General features: G+C 43.2%; 1 protein-coding gene across 8 annotated transcripts in view; it reads left to right on the plus strand.

The window, feature by feature from the left end:
- Positions 1-3097: 3097 nt before the first annotated feature.
- DAZAP1 (DAZ associated protein 1) overlaps positions 3098-14612 on the plus strand; it is a 39110-nt gene continuing 27595 nt past the window's right edge. For 4 of the 8 annotated variants that reach the window (XM_072601399.1, XM_072601395.1, XM_072601397.1 and 1 more), the window contains exon 1: positions 3098-3356. In XM_072601399.1, coding sequence (XP_072457500.1) covers positions 3328-3356 — 29 coding nt within the window. In that variant the 5' untranslated portion in view covers positions 3098-3327. The remainder of the gene's footprint in view (positions 3357-14612) is intronic. The other 4 variants (XM_072601402.1, XM_072601396.1, XM_072601398.1 and 1 more) reach the window with 2 other exon arrangements.

Consider the following 14612-nt stretch of genomic DNA (forward strand, 5'->3'; position numbering starts at 1 on the left):
GCTAGGGGCTCTATCCACTGTGCCACCTGGTTGCTGAGGTGCTATGAAGACTCTAATATCTTAACTGGAAGGGTCTTAAACACAGAATGTCAGAGCTCGGAGAGACTTAGAATACAGAATGTCAGAGCAAGAAGGATCTTTAGCTGACATTTATTCCAACCTTCCAATTGTATAGAAGGTGAAAACTGAGGCCTGGATTGTACATAGTAGGCACTTCATAATGTTTTTTAATAAGGTCACATACTTTGTATGGGGCAGAGCCTATGACAGGGCTGAGGAATCTTTGGCCTTGAGGCCACATGTAGCCTTAAGGGTCCTTGGGTGTGGCCTTTTGACTGAGCCCAAGTTTTACAGAACAAATCCTTTTATTAAGGGGATTTGTTGCGTGAAGTTAGAATTCAGTCAAAGAGCGACTCTTGAGGATCTAGTGGGCCACATGGAGCCCTGAGGCCATAGGTTCCCTATCCTTGACCTGAGATCTAGGACAGACTTCCAGTGTGAGTTCTGTTTTTAATGGCCAAGCATTCTGTGGACTCTGCACATAGCAATATTTGTTGTACTAAGGCCTATTGAGTCAGAAAAATACATGACAAAATGATCACACAAACACACACAGAGCAAAAGGGTATAAAAATTCATATCTCCATTTATCTGTCTATTTGGAGTTTTAGACAAGTTGAGTTTGAGATATTTCCCAGGGGATCCAGCTTGAAATGGTCAATATGAGAGTATACACACAAACACAAATATACAAATCCATAGTGAGGGCAAATATGTGTGTGCCCCTCCCTTGTATACCATTCTATATATGAGCATATATATATATGTATGCACACATACATGAGCTTGTGTACCCTTGCTCATATACACACATACATGTACATGCATATGTTCCTGTACATAGGAACTGTGCAGGCGTTTAAAGAAGTCTCTTCCATCTCACCCCTCAACCCCTCAAGGTCAGCACAGTGCCTAGCACAAAAAAGAAGCTTAAGAAATGTGGATTGATTGATTAATTGGCCACATACTTCACTAACATTTGAATATCCTTTGAAGGTTAGTAAGTATTTTACATCCACTCTTTTCTTTCCCACTACCTTCTCCTTTGTCCCCCTAACTGCCAGGCGAGGGAGTCAGGGTGAGTTCCATTGTCCCCATTTCCCAGAAGGGGACACAGGTCCAGAGGAAAACCACTTCCCCACAGAACAGAGCTGGGAGGGCTTATAGGACCCTTGATGCAGGAGCTGGGGAGGGGAGTGGCCCCAAGGGCCTCTAAAGCCCTTTACAGGTCCTAGCCCCAGGGAATCTCGACCCTTTTTTGTGTCAGGGACCCCTCTGGCTGTGTGGTCACGCGTGGGGACCCCTTCTCGTTGGAAGGTTTTCAAATAATTGAAGGAAATGCAAAATTGAGTGAAAATAGAGGTTGTTTTTTTAAACGAAATTAAATGTCTCCTTGACACCTATTCACTGCTGCTCGGAGCCCTGGTTAAGAACCCCTGCTACGCGTCCATCCCTTTCTCCTGCCCAATGGGGAAACTGAGGCTCGGAGACTTTAAGGGAGCTGGCGGCCAAGCGCTCGCTCCCCTGGACTCCCAAGCTGGCTCTCTGCGGGACTCGGGCGCCCGTCCCCGGCCGCTTTGTCCAGGACGGGGCTGCTCCGCTTCCCTTCTCGCTCTCTAGGGCCTAGGTCTCGGGTGCCCCCCCCTCTCCGGGAAGCCCCCAGTTCCGAGCACAGACCCGGCCCCCTCCCCGTCACTCCTCCCCAGCCCGTGCTGCAGCGCGCGCGCCCTGCCAAGCCTGCCTGCAAGCACGTGGCCGGGTTCAGCTCGGGCCAGGGCGAGGAGGAGGCCCGCGCCGCGAAGCGGCGGACTCCATTTCCCAGACTGCCCCGCGACTGGACCAGCGCCGGGTGCGCGCAGAGATAGCGAAGGCGGGGCTGAACGGGGGGAGGTTGGGGGAGGGGAAGGAAAAAAGTAGAAACCTAGGGAGAGAGGGAGCAGATGGGGAGAGGAATGAGAATGGGAGGGAGAGCTGGCCAGAGATAGGGAGATGGGCAGAGGAGACAAGAGGGAAAGGACAGAGAAAATAGAGGAATAGATGATCTAGGCTCAACCTGTTAGAACTGTCTTCTTTGATCCCCGGTTTGCTCATCCATAAAAAACTCCCAGAGTCTTTCTAGGATCACCAGATACAGGAGAGAAAAATGACCTGGGCGGGGGGGAGGGTTTGGGGGACTGCAGCACACTCAATGTGAGCCCGGGAAGATAATTCAATTTTATGCCCCCAAAATGGGGTAGCGATCATCCCGCTTGCCTTGACTGGGTCACCCATGTGGAGTATCGCGTCCCATTCCGAGTAGCACCTTTTAGTAAGGAAGGATACGAGAGCCACCAGGTTGGCAGGGGGGCGGTGCTGGGACGGGCTTATCAACAGGGCCAAGTAGAAAGAACCTGTGACAAGAGAATGGGGATTGGGTGTTTTCCGTGCTTGGGTACAGATCACCCACTGGTCTGCGCCAGGAGGTCACTGTGACTCAAGTCGAGGCTTGCTGGTCACTTTTCAAAGGTATTTAAAGGAGATTTCTGATCACACTGAAGACTGTTTGGATGGCCTTTAAGAAGGGAGAAAGAGGGAGGGTAGTGAAAGAGAGAGAGAGAGGGCACAAGAGGAAAAGGAAAGAGGAGAGGGGGAAGTGATGGAGAAAAGGAGGAAGGAGAAGGTGGAGGAGAGGAGAATGAAAGGAACAAGCCCTCAGGCCCAAGGAGGTTCAATGAATCTTCAAAAGTCGTCAGACCTTCAGGGCCCAGCCTATTTCCGCTGCACCACGTGGTATACCCTAAATGAGGAAAAAAGGATGGTAAAGAGAGGGAAAAAAAGGAGAAAGAAGGACAGAGCAGGCAGAGAGAGGGGGGAGAAGAGAACAAAAAAGGAGGTAACGAGAGAGAGAGAGAAGAAGCACCCGAGAGAAAAAGACAAGGAGGCAGGAGGAATGAAAGGAGACGCGGGGAGTAAGGAGAAAAAAGAAGGCGGGGGAGCGCGCTGAGGACGCACGACGTGCCCAGGCCCCGCCCCCGGCGTCCCGTGCGGGGGCGCGCACGGGCGCAGCGCCGGCGAAGGGGGCGGCACGGCGCGGGGGCGCGCGGTGACCGTTGGCGCTGAGGGGAGGAGGCAGGAGGAGCTGCCGCCGCCGTCGCCGCCGCCGCTGCTGCCGCCGCCGTTGCGCAGATCCGGGCTGGGGCTGTGGAGAGGGCGACGGGAGCTTGTGACCTTCCGGAGGAGGGAGCGAGGCCCAGGCCCGGGGGGGGGACACGGAGCAGCGCCGCCGCCATGAACAACTCGGGGGCCGATGAGATAGGGTAAGAGGCCCGGCTCAGGCCTCCCTCCCTCCCTCTCCCCCGCCCCGGCCCGGCCGAGCCCGGCCCTGAGGGAAGCCCGGAAACCCCGGCGGCCGCGGGTCCCCCCTCCCCCCCTCGTCCCGGGTCCCCGGCTCGTGCCTGCAGCCGCAGCCCGCCTCAAGGTCACGACGAGGGCCGGGGAGTTCCCCCCGCCTCCCCCGCCGGGGCCCCTTCTTGGTTCCCTGGGCTTATGAGCCTGAGGCCGGGCGCTTCCTGGGAGCGGATTTACCGGGCTCCTTCCCTCTCCGGCACCTTGGCGGGGCTGGGGGGGGCAGCTCCAGCCCATCTCCCCGCCCCCCGTCCCTGACCCGGCCCGGGCTCGGCCACCATTTGCCACCTCCCGTGCCGCTGCCTCCATTAACTTGGAGGAGGAGAGGAGCCCATCGGTTTATCCGGGGCGGCGGGCGGCGGGGAGCGCGCCTGCCCCTCGGGCCCGGGGCCGCCGGAGCTGTGGGGGGTTAGGGAGCCTCTTTCCTCGCACCTGTCCCCAGCCTGCCTCCGGGCGCCCATTGCCAGCCTCTCCGGGTGGGCCGGCTCGGCCCCATCTGCTTTGCGGTGGGGGGGGGGGTGATTTATCCCGGGTGGAGTAACTTCTCAAGCCCCCGCCGGATGTTCCGGACGTACCCTCGGACCCCCGACAGTTTGGAGGTGGGGGCACGTCTTTTGTTGTGTCTGGACAGGGGGAGGAAGAGGACGTTCGAGCGGGTGTGCGAAGGCTCCCAGGCGGTGGAGCTTGTTTTCCCCAACTTTGAGAGGCAGGCAAGCTGGGGGGAGGGTGAACTGGGGGAGCTCCGACGTTCTCTTCGGGTGCCTTTGGCCTCCATTTCCTAGCCTCTCTGGGGCTCTATCCTCCAGTTTGGTCTGGAATGGGGACCTGGATGGGTGTGAGGGTTTGGAAACCGAACTCTCTTTTTTTCCACCCATATTTCGTTACCATTTGCCTCCCTTCCTAGGGCTGTTGCCCCTGAATTGCAGCTGGGCTCCTTTTATTCCCGGCTTAGATGAAACAGTTAAGCAGATTTAGACCCCTGAGGAAATAGGGCTTGCCGCCTACTTGAGATCCCCCAAGATCCCATTGGTTTAGGCTAGGAGGAAGGAGAAGATGTGGTGCCAGGAAGCCCACGTGGTAAGGCAGAAGGCTTAAGGTTGCTCTGACTCCGAGGCTCAGCCCAAGAGTCCTTTGGAACTTTCAGATATCTTGTGCCACTCACCTTCCATTTCTTCCCCTGTGCCTTTAGCTTTTCGGAGCCCTTTGATTCCTGTTACTTCGCTTGGTGTTTGAAAGTTAGTAACTTCGCTTGTTTGAAGGTTAGGGTTGGGGAGAAAAGCCAAAAATCTTTGTTTCTACCCCCCCCCCCCCCAACCTCCAATTCTAAAAGATCTAGAGCTATGTTGCCCAGATTCCCCCCAGAAAACAAAACAAAACAAAACATGTCTTTGGGCTGAGATCAAATTCAGAAGTTGTTATTCAAAAATCTCTACACACATTTGGTAGAAGAAAGTATTCATCCTACCTTAAGTCCATCTGATATTCAGTGAATTGAAAATAAGTTGTCCCAGTAGATCGAGAAAATTTAATTCTAAGTAAGTAAAGGTAGATTTAGTTTAGAAAGAAAAAGCTTTCAGGTATCCAGTCTTCAAAATAACTAACTCTTGCATGATAAAGAGCTTTAAAAGAATTTGCATTTGGCATAGTGAAATGGCCAGGTTTTCTTGTCTTCATTTTAGAAGAGGCCTTTTGAATTTTTCAAGGCCAAAGAATTTGGAACACTAGTTTTATTTGCTTAATACAGTAAATAAAAGGGGTATGTTGTCACATGGTACATTCTGACTGATACACTGTTCTCTCCCATTACTGTATAGTGAAAGAATCTTGGACAGAAAACCTTTAGAGAATTGGGCTAGTCTTAGCATTATGAAATAATTGTTAAAGCAATTTACAGATATTGGTTACCATGTGTGGTAAGTAAGTACAATATAGAAATGCACCTTCCTGGGGGTGAGAGGAGATGCTTGACAGGGTCACTTGCATAGGATAAAAAGGTGTTTGTTTAAAAAGTTCATCATCACTTGAAACCTTTAAAGTTCTTTTGATGGGTAAAATAGTAACCCAAAAGTGAATTTTAGAAACGTCTTCAGTGGATCTTTGATCTCCATGCTGTGGCACTCAGCATCACTTGACAGATTTACACCAACTAAGGCAGTCCCTTCATACCTCATTCTGTTCAATTGTTTTTGTCTTTCTTACATTTTCTTTCAAGGATTTTCTTAATGTGCTGGAAACTTTTAGAAACTTGTTCATATCTTAGCCTGATTTTTACAAGATCAATTTAAGGCCTTTGTATTTCTTTCTCATAACTGACCTAACCTAAAGTTTTCAGAGTACTTTATCAGTTCGTTTCATCCTCAAAACACTGACGTATGTAAATTCCTACATGAAATAGGAGCCATATGCACTAGCATTGAAGAAGCAGAATTTGCAAGGTTAGACTTGCCCTTGGTTATCCAGTTATGAAGTAGCAGGTGGCAGCTTACTGACCTTTGAGTCCAAAACCATCTATGGCAGTTCTTATTTGCATAGTAGAATTTTTGAACTAGACAAGAATTTATCTTCATTAGAGGAGCAACATGTAATGGGGTAGAAAAAAAATCTCTGGACTTGGAATCTGGAGACATGGGTTTGAACAATGCTACACTTATTAGTTGAGTTAATTATGGCCAAGTCATTTAACCTCTTTGAAGCTAAGTTTCCCCATTTGCAACACGGGAAGCTTAATATTTCTGTCTGTTGAGCATGCTCAACAGGGTTGTTGTAAGACTCAGGTGAGAGAATCAAGGTAAAAAATACTGAACATGCTTGAAAGTGCTACGGTGGAAGTGTTGTATTACTTGCAGTGACAATAATTCCTTTCACTTTCCTAAGCCTTAGTTTCTTTGTGATTAAGTGGAGATAGCTAGATTTTAGATCACATATTTTGGTGAAAATTAAATGCTATGTAAGCATTTGTAAACCTTTAAAGGCCAACACAGATTAATGTTGATGGCTGCTCCTGTGATTATTAGGGATCATTTAATCCACTTTCATTCTTTAGATGATAAAACAAGCCAGGGGTCTTTGCACTCTTATTCCAGTGCAATTTTCATATAGTCATGGGACACTTAAATACTAAGTCATGTTTTTAGAGTACTTGAAGATTTACAGATGACTTTTTTTCACTATCCCTTAAAGTAGGACAGTACAAGTATTATTCCATTTTAGCGATGGGACAGGGATTGGACCTATGGGTACATTGGTATAGGGAACTCCTAGGTAAGAAAATGCGCTCTATGAAAGCAGGTTAGCACCTTGTCTGCAACTTAAACCCATAGATGAATTGCCTAGAGCATTGAGAGGGGACCCTGCCCAGATTTACACAGCTAATATGGGTTAGAGGTAAGGCTTGAACCTAGGTATTACAGTCTTCTAGGCTGGTGCTCACCACTACAGCATAATGCCTTCCATCCCATTTTATAGATGAAGAAATTAAGAGGTTGTAAGTAACTTTTTGTGACCATATAGTGAATTTTTCCTAGATAATGTTGAGTCAACATTAAATTAGGTGATTTTTAAAACAAAGAGAGTTTTGATGTAATGTTTTTTATTCAAAACAACTCTCTCAAGTTGTTCATTTGTTAACTTTCATTTATGGATGAGGAAACTGGAGCTCAGCAGTGTTAAATGACTTGCTCAAAGCCTTAGAGTAGTTAAAACAGCTAGGATGAGAACAACTCAGGTCTTTTGATTTTAAGTGTTGAGTTCTTTGCACTAATACTGTATTACCTGTTGAAAACCTTTGTGCCCCTTCTAAAATATACTAATGACTGTGTTCTTTAAATTTCCTGTGAAGTCAACTTAGTGAATTCTGAGTGTGGGAGTCTGTTTAACGTTGGGATCAAAGTCAGGTATTTAGCTTTTTCATGTTTAAACAGATAACCAAGTTTCAGAACTTAATTGGTTTTAATTGTTCCTGATAACTTTCCCCTCTAATAAATCTGATTCTCTTCTTCACCTTCTTATGAAGTCACTTTATAGTATTTGGAAGTAGAGCAAGTTGAAATGGACCTTCCATTTTCTCCGCCATCTATTTCTATTCTCTCCTTTCAGTGAATGAGAAGATACATCTCTTCTTTCTCTTCTTCAAAAATAACTCCAGTGTGTGTACCTCATGTTAGTGCTACCACGCAGATTAGTGGTGCTGCAGTTTTTCCTGAGTCCTGCCTTTGGAGGCCTGTGAGAATTAATAGGCTTAGTTTAAAAACCACTATACTGCTGCTCTTCAAATGGAATTGGGCAACTTTTCATCATCTGAATTTGCTTGAAAATATGATTTGTGTTCTTGGTTTTTTAACAATTTTTTTACATAATGTTTTGAGGATTCCTGTGAGGTAAGTATTCTGAACACTATTCCTTGGTTTAATGAAAAGAGCACTTGACTTGGGAGTCAGGAGACCTGGGTGCCAGCCCTGCAAGCTGAATAAATCATTTATATGAGCCTCAATTTCTTCCAAAATGGAGATGATACCACAGGTTTGTTGTGAGGAATGTGTCTTTCAGATCTAAAAGTGCTGTAGAAATGTGAGCTGCCTTTACTAATTTTAGAGTAGTTAGAGAATTGAAGCTAATTGGAGTCATTAATCAAATTCTGCTTTATGGAGTATATCATTCAAAGGCTAAATATTGGGCTTGTTTGGAAAGTATAAGGAATCTTGGATTGCCATGGTTTTAAACTTTGAATAGGTTAACTTATTTCATTGTCCTTCCAGAATTTTATGCATTTTACTGAGTTTGCATCTTTTAAGTGAAATTTCAAATATTTCTGCCCATTTGGGTTGATTAAAGTTAGCTGTGAATAGTTGGTGCATTCCTTTTTTGTGGAAGATGTTCCAAAGATTGGTATTAAATCTGCTTATTTTGATATCTTTATTGTTTTTTGGAAGAGACAAAATATTGTTTAATTGTGTTAATTAGAGGCATGTGTTTGAAACATAGGTACGCAGATGGAATTACCTTTCTGTAACAGCTCCATCTTTAATTGGGAACAAACTAGGAAAGGAAGGCTGACTAGGAGCTTGACAGATGCAGAGAAATGCGATTATGGCAGCCTTACGTGCGGGATTAGAAAGCAGAACATCTGCATCCTGGTCTTGGCTCTGCCATTAATTATGTCATCTTAAACAAGTCATTTCGGTGGCAGGGCCTCAGTTTCCTTTTTTACAAAATAGAGGGGGTTAGATTATATGTGCTCAAAGGGCCTGCTTTGTTTTAAGTCCTAACATCTTTGAAATGTATGAATATATTATCATATATGACATGAATGTATGAATATCATATCAAACCCTCTTCCCACTCATTTTCCAGATGAGAAAATCGAGGCTGCTTGAGGTTATGTAGCTTGCTCAGGTCATGTGGCTTAGCAAATAGCAGATCATAGGCTTAGACCTGATCTTCTGACCCAAAGGTCTTTACAGATACTGTCTTTGCATGGTGTCTGGTGGACCGTATTTCAGAGACCATTCATTGTGTGCCTTACAGAGAAATAGAACTAGAGAGAGGCACCTGTTGAGATTTTATCAGGCAGATTGAGTTCCATTGGGTCACCTTAGATCAGTAAATCTTAGGGAATTTGGAGAGAATTCTGAACAACTTGAAGAAATTAGGAAGTTGAAGGTTCAGTTGGAGGGAAGGTAAAAGCACTTTTGTTAATTTCCCTAAAAGACAGTCAAGAAGGCTGTATCCATCTACAAATCATAGAAATATCTAAATACTAAAAAGGGGAGAAAGCACAAAAGACATAATTGAATAATAAAGTTAACTTGAAAATCTGGAAATTGAACTGAAAAGAATATTGCACCAGGACATAGGAGGCTGAAATTTTCTGTTTGTGACCAAAATCTTGTCACTTTTCCTTTTGGGGTCTCAATTTCCCCATATTTAAAATCAGAAAGGATTGCATGCTCTTTTCATTGCCTTTAGACTTTGAAATTCTTTGTAGCAATGGCCCTTTCACCTGTCTCTTTTACAAGCTTTCTAGCTTTTAAAAGTCTATGATTCTGTTAAGTTGAATGTTAGAAAAATAGTAAGTGCAAAAATTAGGCTTCAGCATGTTTTCTCAAGACTAGTGCTTGAGATGTTAGAAACAGCGCTTGTAAACCTTACAGGTCAAAGACAAAATGAAAACAGAAGACCTAAAGTTCGTTCTAAAAAGGTTTTCTTAACTGGAAAATGACCCCATTCTAGATCTGGTCTCGTGTTTTGATAATTTTTTGGGGGGAAACTTCCCTCTAGTCAATCAGCAATCATTTATTAAGCACTTAGCATGTGCCAGACATTGTATTAGACACTGGGGATAAAAGTAGAATACCTTGCTGTGGTCCTGGTCCATTTCCAAATAATTTGGTGCTGTTTTGTTCCTCCCGACTTTTTAGGATTTGTTCTTTATCACCTATAAAACCAATATTTGTTTTAAAAAAATGGCTGTGGTTTTGAAATGAAATTCTCTGATTTTGATAACTTGACGAGGTAGGTTAAAAACACTTGGGGGATTTAATCATTGGTGTTCATGTAGAAACTAGTTGGCTGCTTGTTTAGTGGATTCCTGCTTTAGTTAGACTAGATCATCTCTAACAGCTTTGTGGAAAAGCAAGAACTGGACTCAGATATTCTAATCCTGTCATCTCACTATGACTTTAGGGAAGTTACCTTTCCCTTGTAGGTACCTATTGTCATCCTTTGCAAATGGCTGCCAGCTCTGACATTTTATGAAATTGGATCCCTCCAACTCTGGGCTTCTATAAATTGGGAACATCATGTATTTTGATTATCTGAATGAAAAGATAAACTTCTGGTGGTCAGACTTCTCACTTTTTTCCAGTAATGGCCATGTTTGACAAAATATGTTTCATTGCATATTTGCAGTCTACCACCACTGTCAGAGGCAAATATACTTATTTATCTGTCTACCAGAGTCCAGATTATTCACAATTGCACACAATTCATTTGTGTAAAAATACCAGTCGTTGTTTTCCTTTACATTGTTATGTTCATTATGTACATTGTTCAAATGCTTCTGCTTTGTTTTCTCTTGGGTAGAAACTTAGTCTTCCTGTATCTCTGAATTCTTCATATTTGTAGTTTCTTAAAGTACAATAATACTCCATTGTGTTCATATACCATGAATTCATTCAGCCATTTCCAGTTGATAGACACCCACGATCTTTTTTTTCTCTCTTCCTATCTTGTTAAAGAAGGAATAATAAGCATTTATATAGTGCCTTCTGTGTGCTAGGCACTTGTGCTAAGTACTTTTATTTTATAAAATACTTCATTTAATCCTCAAAACAACCTTTCAGGGTAGGTTACTATTGTCATCCCCATTTTACAGTTGAGGAAACAGAGATAAGACACAGAATCACACAGATAATTGCCTGAGACCAGTTTTTGGTCTCAGGTCTTCCCGACTCCAGGCTTTGTGTACCACCAGCTGCCTACTGAGTATCTTTCCTTTTGTCATTTGCCTCCTTGGGGGCTGTATATGCCTGGTATGGCATTGCTGAGTCAAAGAGTATGCATCATTTGTGATTTTTCATTTGTTGTTTCTCAGAATGATTGGACTAATTCGTAATTCTGCCAACAGTACATTAGTGTTCCTGTCTTTCTAGAGCCCTTCCAATATTTACCATTTCACAATATTTCCTTTTTCAAATACTTTAATCCCTTCATCTTTATGGTACCCCAGTCAGATGTCTTAGTGCTATGCAGTAGCTGGTTAATTAGCCTAATACATTTGCTTACTGGGTTAGAGTGGCCCAAAATCCTAGGGCAAGGGAATAATATTTATATAGTGCTTACTGTGTGTTTGGCACTGTGCTAAGTACTTAACAGATAGTATTTCATTTGATCCTGCTAGGTAGATTCTATTATCATCCCTATTTTACAGTTGAGAAAATGGGGGCAAACAGATGTTAAGTTACTAAGTTAAGGGTCACATAGCTAGTAAGTGTCTGAGGCAGGATTTGAACTCATGTCTTCCTGACTTCATCCCCAGTGCCCTGTCCTCTGCGTCATCTAGCTACCAGGAAAAAATTTTGGACTTGGTGTAGTTGTGACTTACATGACTGACAGACAACTGACAAAGGACTCACCTTTTTCAGTGATCTCCCTTGGAATTAACATTTTTTGGAAGGGTTTTTCTTATGCATTCTTTCATTTTACACTTCAAATCCCTCCGTGGCTGGGAAGGAATTATTGTCCCCATTTTCCAGAAGAGGAGCCTAACTCAGAACTGAAGTGACTTGCTGTGTGTCTGGGAACTCCCTCATGGGTGGTGAAGTGAGGATTTGAACCCAGGGCTTTCTGACTAACGTAGGTCCAAATAAGGCCCTTATGCCTAACCGTGGTCCCTTAGTGGTTTGAATGTTCAACTCAGTTCAGCATTTGAAAAATGCTTATTTTGTTCAAAACACTACTGAGCTCTAGGGAGTTAGGAAGATAATTACTCATTACTACAGCATTGCAATGGTTACATCAGATCAGAAACATTGATAGCCAGCCAATCATCGATTCAGTGGTTCTGTCAGTCTTAGAAAATAAGACAGCTGAGGATGTGTCTTAATGAGAGATTTTTGGTGCTTCTTATCTCATGGATCCCTATGCCAATGCAAATCTCTAATAATTTTATTCCCATTTCCCATATCAGGAAAAGTATGAATTTCAACTAATGGGTCTAAGCATTATTGTCCATTGAAAGTCCTTGAACTCAGAAAGCCTGGCTTTGATTACTAATTCTGCCAGTGACCTTATGTCACTTTGGGCAAGTCACAACCTCAATGTCCCCATGTATAAAATGGGTAATTTTTATACTGCTATGCAAGGTGATTTGGAGGATCAAGTGGATAAATGGATGTGAAGGTTCTTAGAGTGGTAGAATACTGTATTGGTTAGGTTGTGTGAAATAGATTTGAGTGCCATTGAGCTGGCACTATTTAGAGGCTGCAGGTTCCCCACCCCTGATCTAAGAGATAGGGAATTCAAACCCTAGATTTGACCTCTGAGTGAACAGAAGATTGAAGGGAACTTTGAGAGCAAATTTTCTTGGTGGTTTTTGTGATTCTGTTGCGTTGAGATCACTGACTTAGCTTTAGGCTTCAAGGGAGCCCTCCTCAAGTGATGATGAATGACTTTAGCCACTGATATAGGTCAAATTTTAGACTCAGTGTTGAGGATGAAGTGCTTTGTACACTTCGATAATCCCCTAATCTATATAGTCCAGTTTTTAGATACTACATGAAAACTGTACCTGTGAAGTATCCTGTGAAGCCATTGTTTTTAAACTAACTAAACCTGTCACAGCAGTGACAGTCTTATTAATGTAAAGGCAATTACTGCTTGCTTAGTGAATTGATAAAATTTAGTAGAATCTTTTAATACTGAACATGTTGATGTTGGCATATAAGCCATATTTCTACCTCTCAGTTCTAGAGGTGGTTTTGTTGCTCTGGCCCACACATCTGAGAAAAAGTGGTGCAGTAGCCTGGAGTAATGGAAAGCAGTGAGCTTGGAGTCAGAAAACTGAGTTTGAGTGGCCTTGACATTTATTACCTTGGTAATAAGTCACTTCTTGAGTTTTCTTGTCCTTGGTCTTCTCATTTGGAAAATGAGAGGTTATCTGAATCTCTGAGAGCCCTTCTAGTTCCCCTGTTTTAATAACTGGGAGGATCCCAGTAGGGTTAGAAATATTTCCCCCCATACTGTTTTGTGGTACAGCGAAGGCACAAGGGTAAATGGGAAGGAAGAAGACTGAATTTTTGGAGTAAGAAGACTTGTTATTGAGGCTTTGGAACTGTAGTAAGGAAAGTGCTTCATAAACTATTATCTTGTATGTAAGTTATTATTTTTAGTAGATGAGATGCCATTTAGGATGGTTTTCCTTATCCACAGGAACTTAAAAGTCTTAGAATGAGTTCACATAAATTTTGATGACTTTAGAATGATCTTATTTTTTGTGTGTGTAAATAGTAACTTTTGAGACTTTGAACACGGGACATGATAGGACCTACTCTTTGAAGAACCAGAACAAAAATTAGATTCCGACATTGCATTGGCACCTAAGTTTTAAAATTTAAATAATTATGGTTGGAACATTAACTGGTCAAACTAGTTCTTCTAGTGTGTAAAGGATTATGTTGCTTGTGGGGAGCACCTGCTTATTAAGTTACTGTTTTTGTTGGATGTAATACTTAGTAGAAGTTGGTATTTTTCAAAGTAAATTGAGGTGTTTCAAATATACTTTAAAAATTTAGTTTCTGGGAAACATCTCTGTAAGTATAAATACTAGCTCTTTTTGAAACCATGTAAACCCCCGCCCCATAATTTCTAAATACAGTAGATTAGATTTTAAAGCTCCACATAGAGGATCCCAAGATTATAGTATAAATGGCTATTGCTCAAATGGTGTCACAGCAGTCTACTGTGGGGAGCTGGAAGACAAATGGATGCTCTTCCTGAAAATAGGTGCCATCTTTTGGGTAATTGGTAAATGGGGAGAAAGTAAATGTTAGCTCAGCATTCTCTTTGGCCTAATTTAGAAATGGTATGGACAGGAGTTTGGTGATTTTTAAATTAACGAGGTCTGAATTGGAGCACCATCATGACTTTTTGTCCCATATGTTTTCCTGAGAAACCTTTGGCTTCACAATTGGAACTTGGAAGAGGGCCTTGTCATGTGAAATACCCAGACACCCTTGTCACTTTCTCCCCCATAGAGTGTATTACTAAACAATACTAAGCATCAGTATTAACAGCAGGAGAATTGTCTCTCACTTGCCAACTTTAAATACTTCTCCTTAGAGAGTGAGAAAATGTAAACTGCAGTCGAAAAGAGCACCTGAAAGTTGTGCTATTTCACTCATTTTTGCAAAGGGATTTCTCTTAATTGCAGGCTGCCAGTTTATTAGGCCCTGTACAGTAATAAGATTGAGTAGAGTTAATGGGATCGACAGTTCTCTTGCAAGATCTTCAATCAAGCAAGATGTTAGTGAACTTCCACATTAGGCAAATAGCTGTTTATTAAACTTTTTTTTTTTTAATATTCTCCATCATTGCTGATGGAGCGCTGATGCTTAAAATTTTCCAAGTGTCTTTTATCTGCTCGCCTAGAAGTGGGTTATTAACATCATTTC

Source organism: Notamacropus eugenii, chromosome 4, assembly GCF_028372415.1.
Source record: "Notamacropus eugenii isolate mMacEug1 chromosome 4, mMacEug1.pri_v2, whole genome shotgun sequence".
Classification (NCBI taxonomy): Eukaryota; Metazoa; Chordata; class Mammalia; order Diprotodontia; family Macropodidae; genus Notamacropus; species Notamacropus eugenii.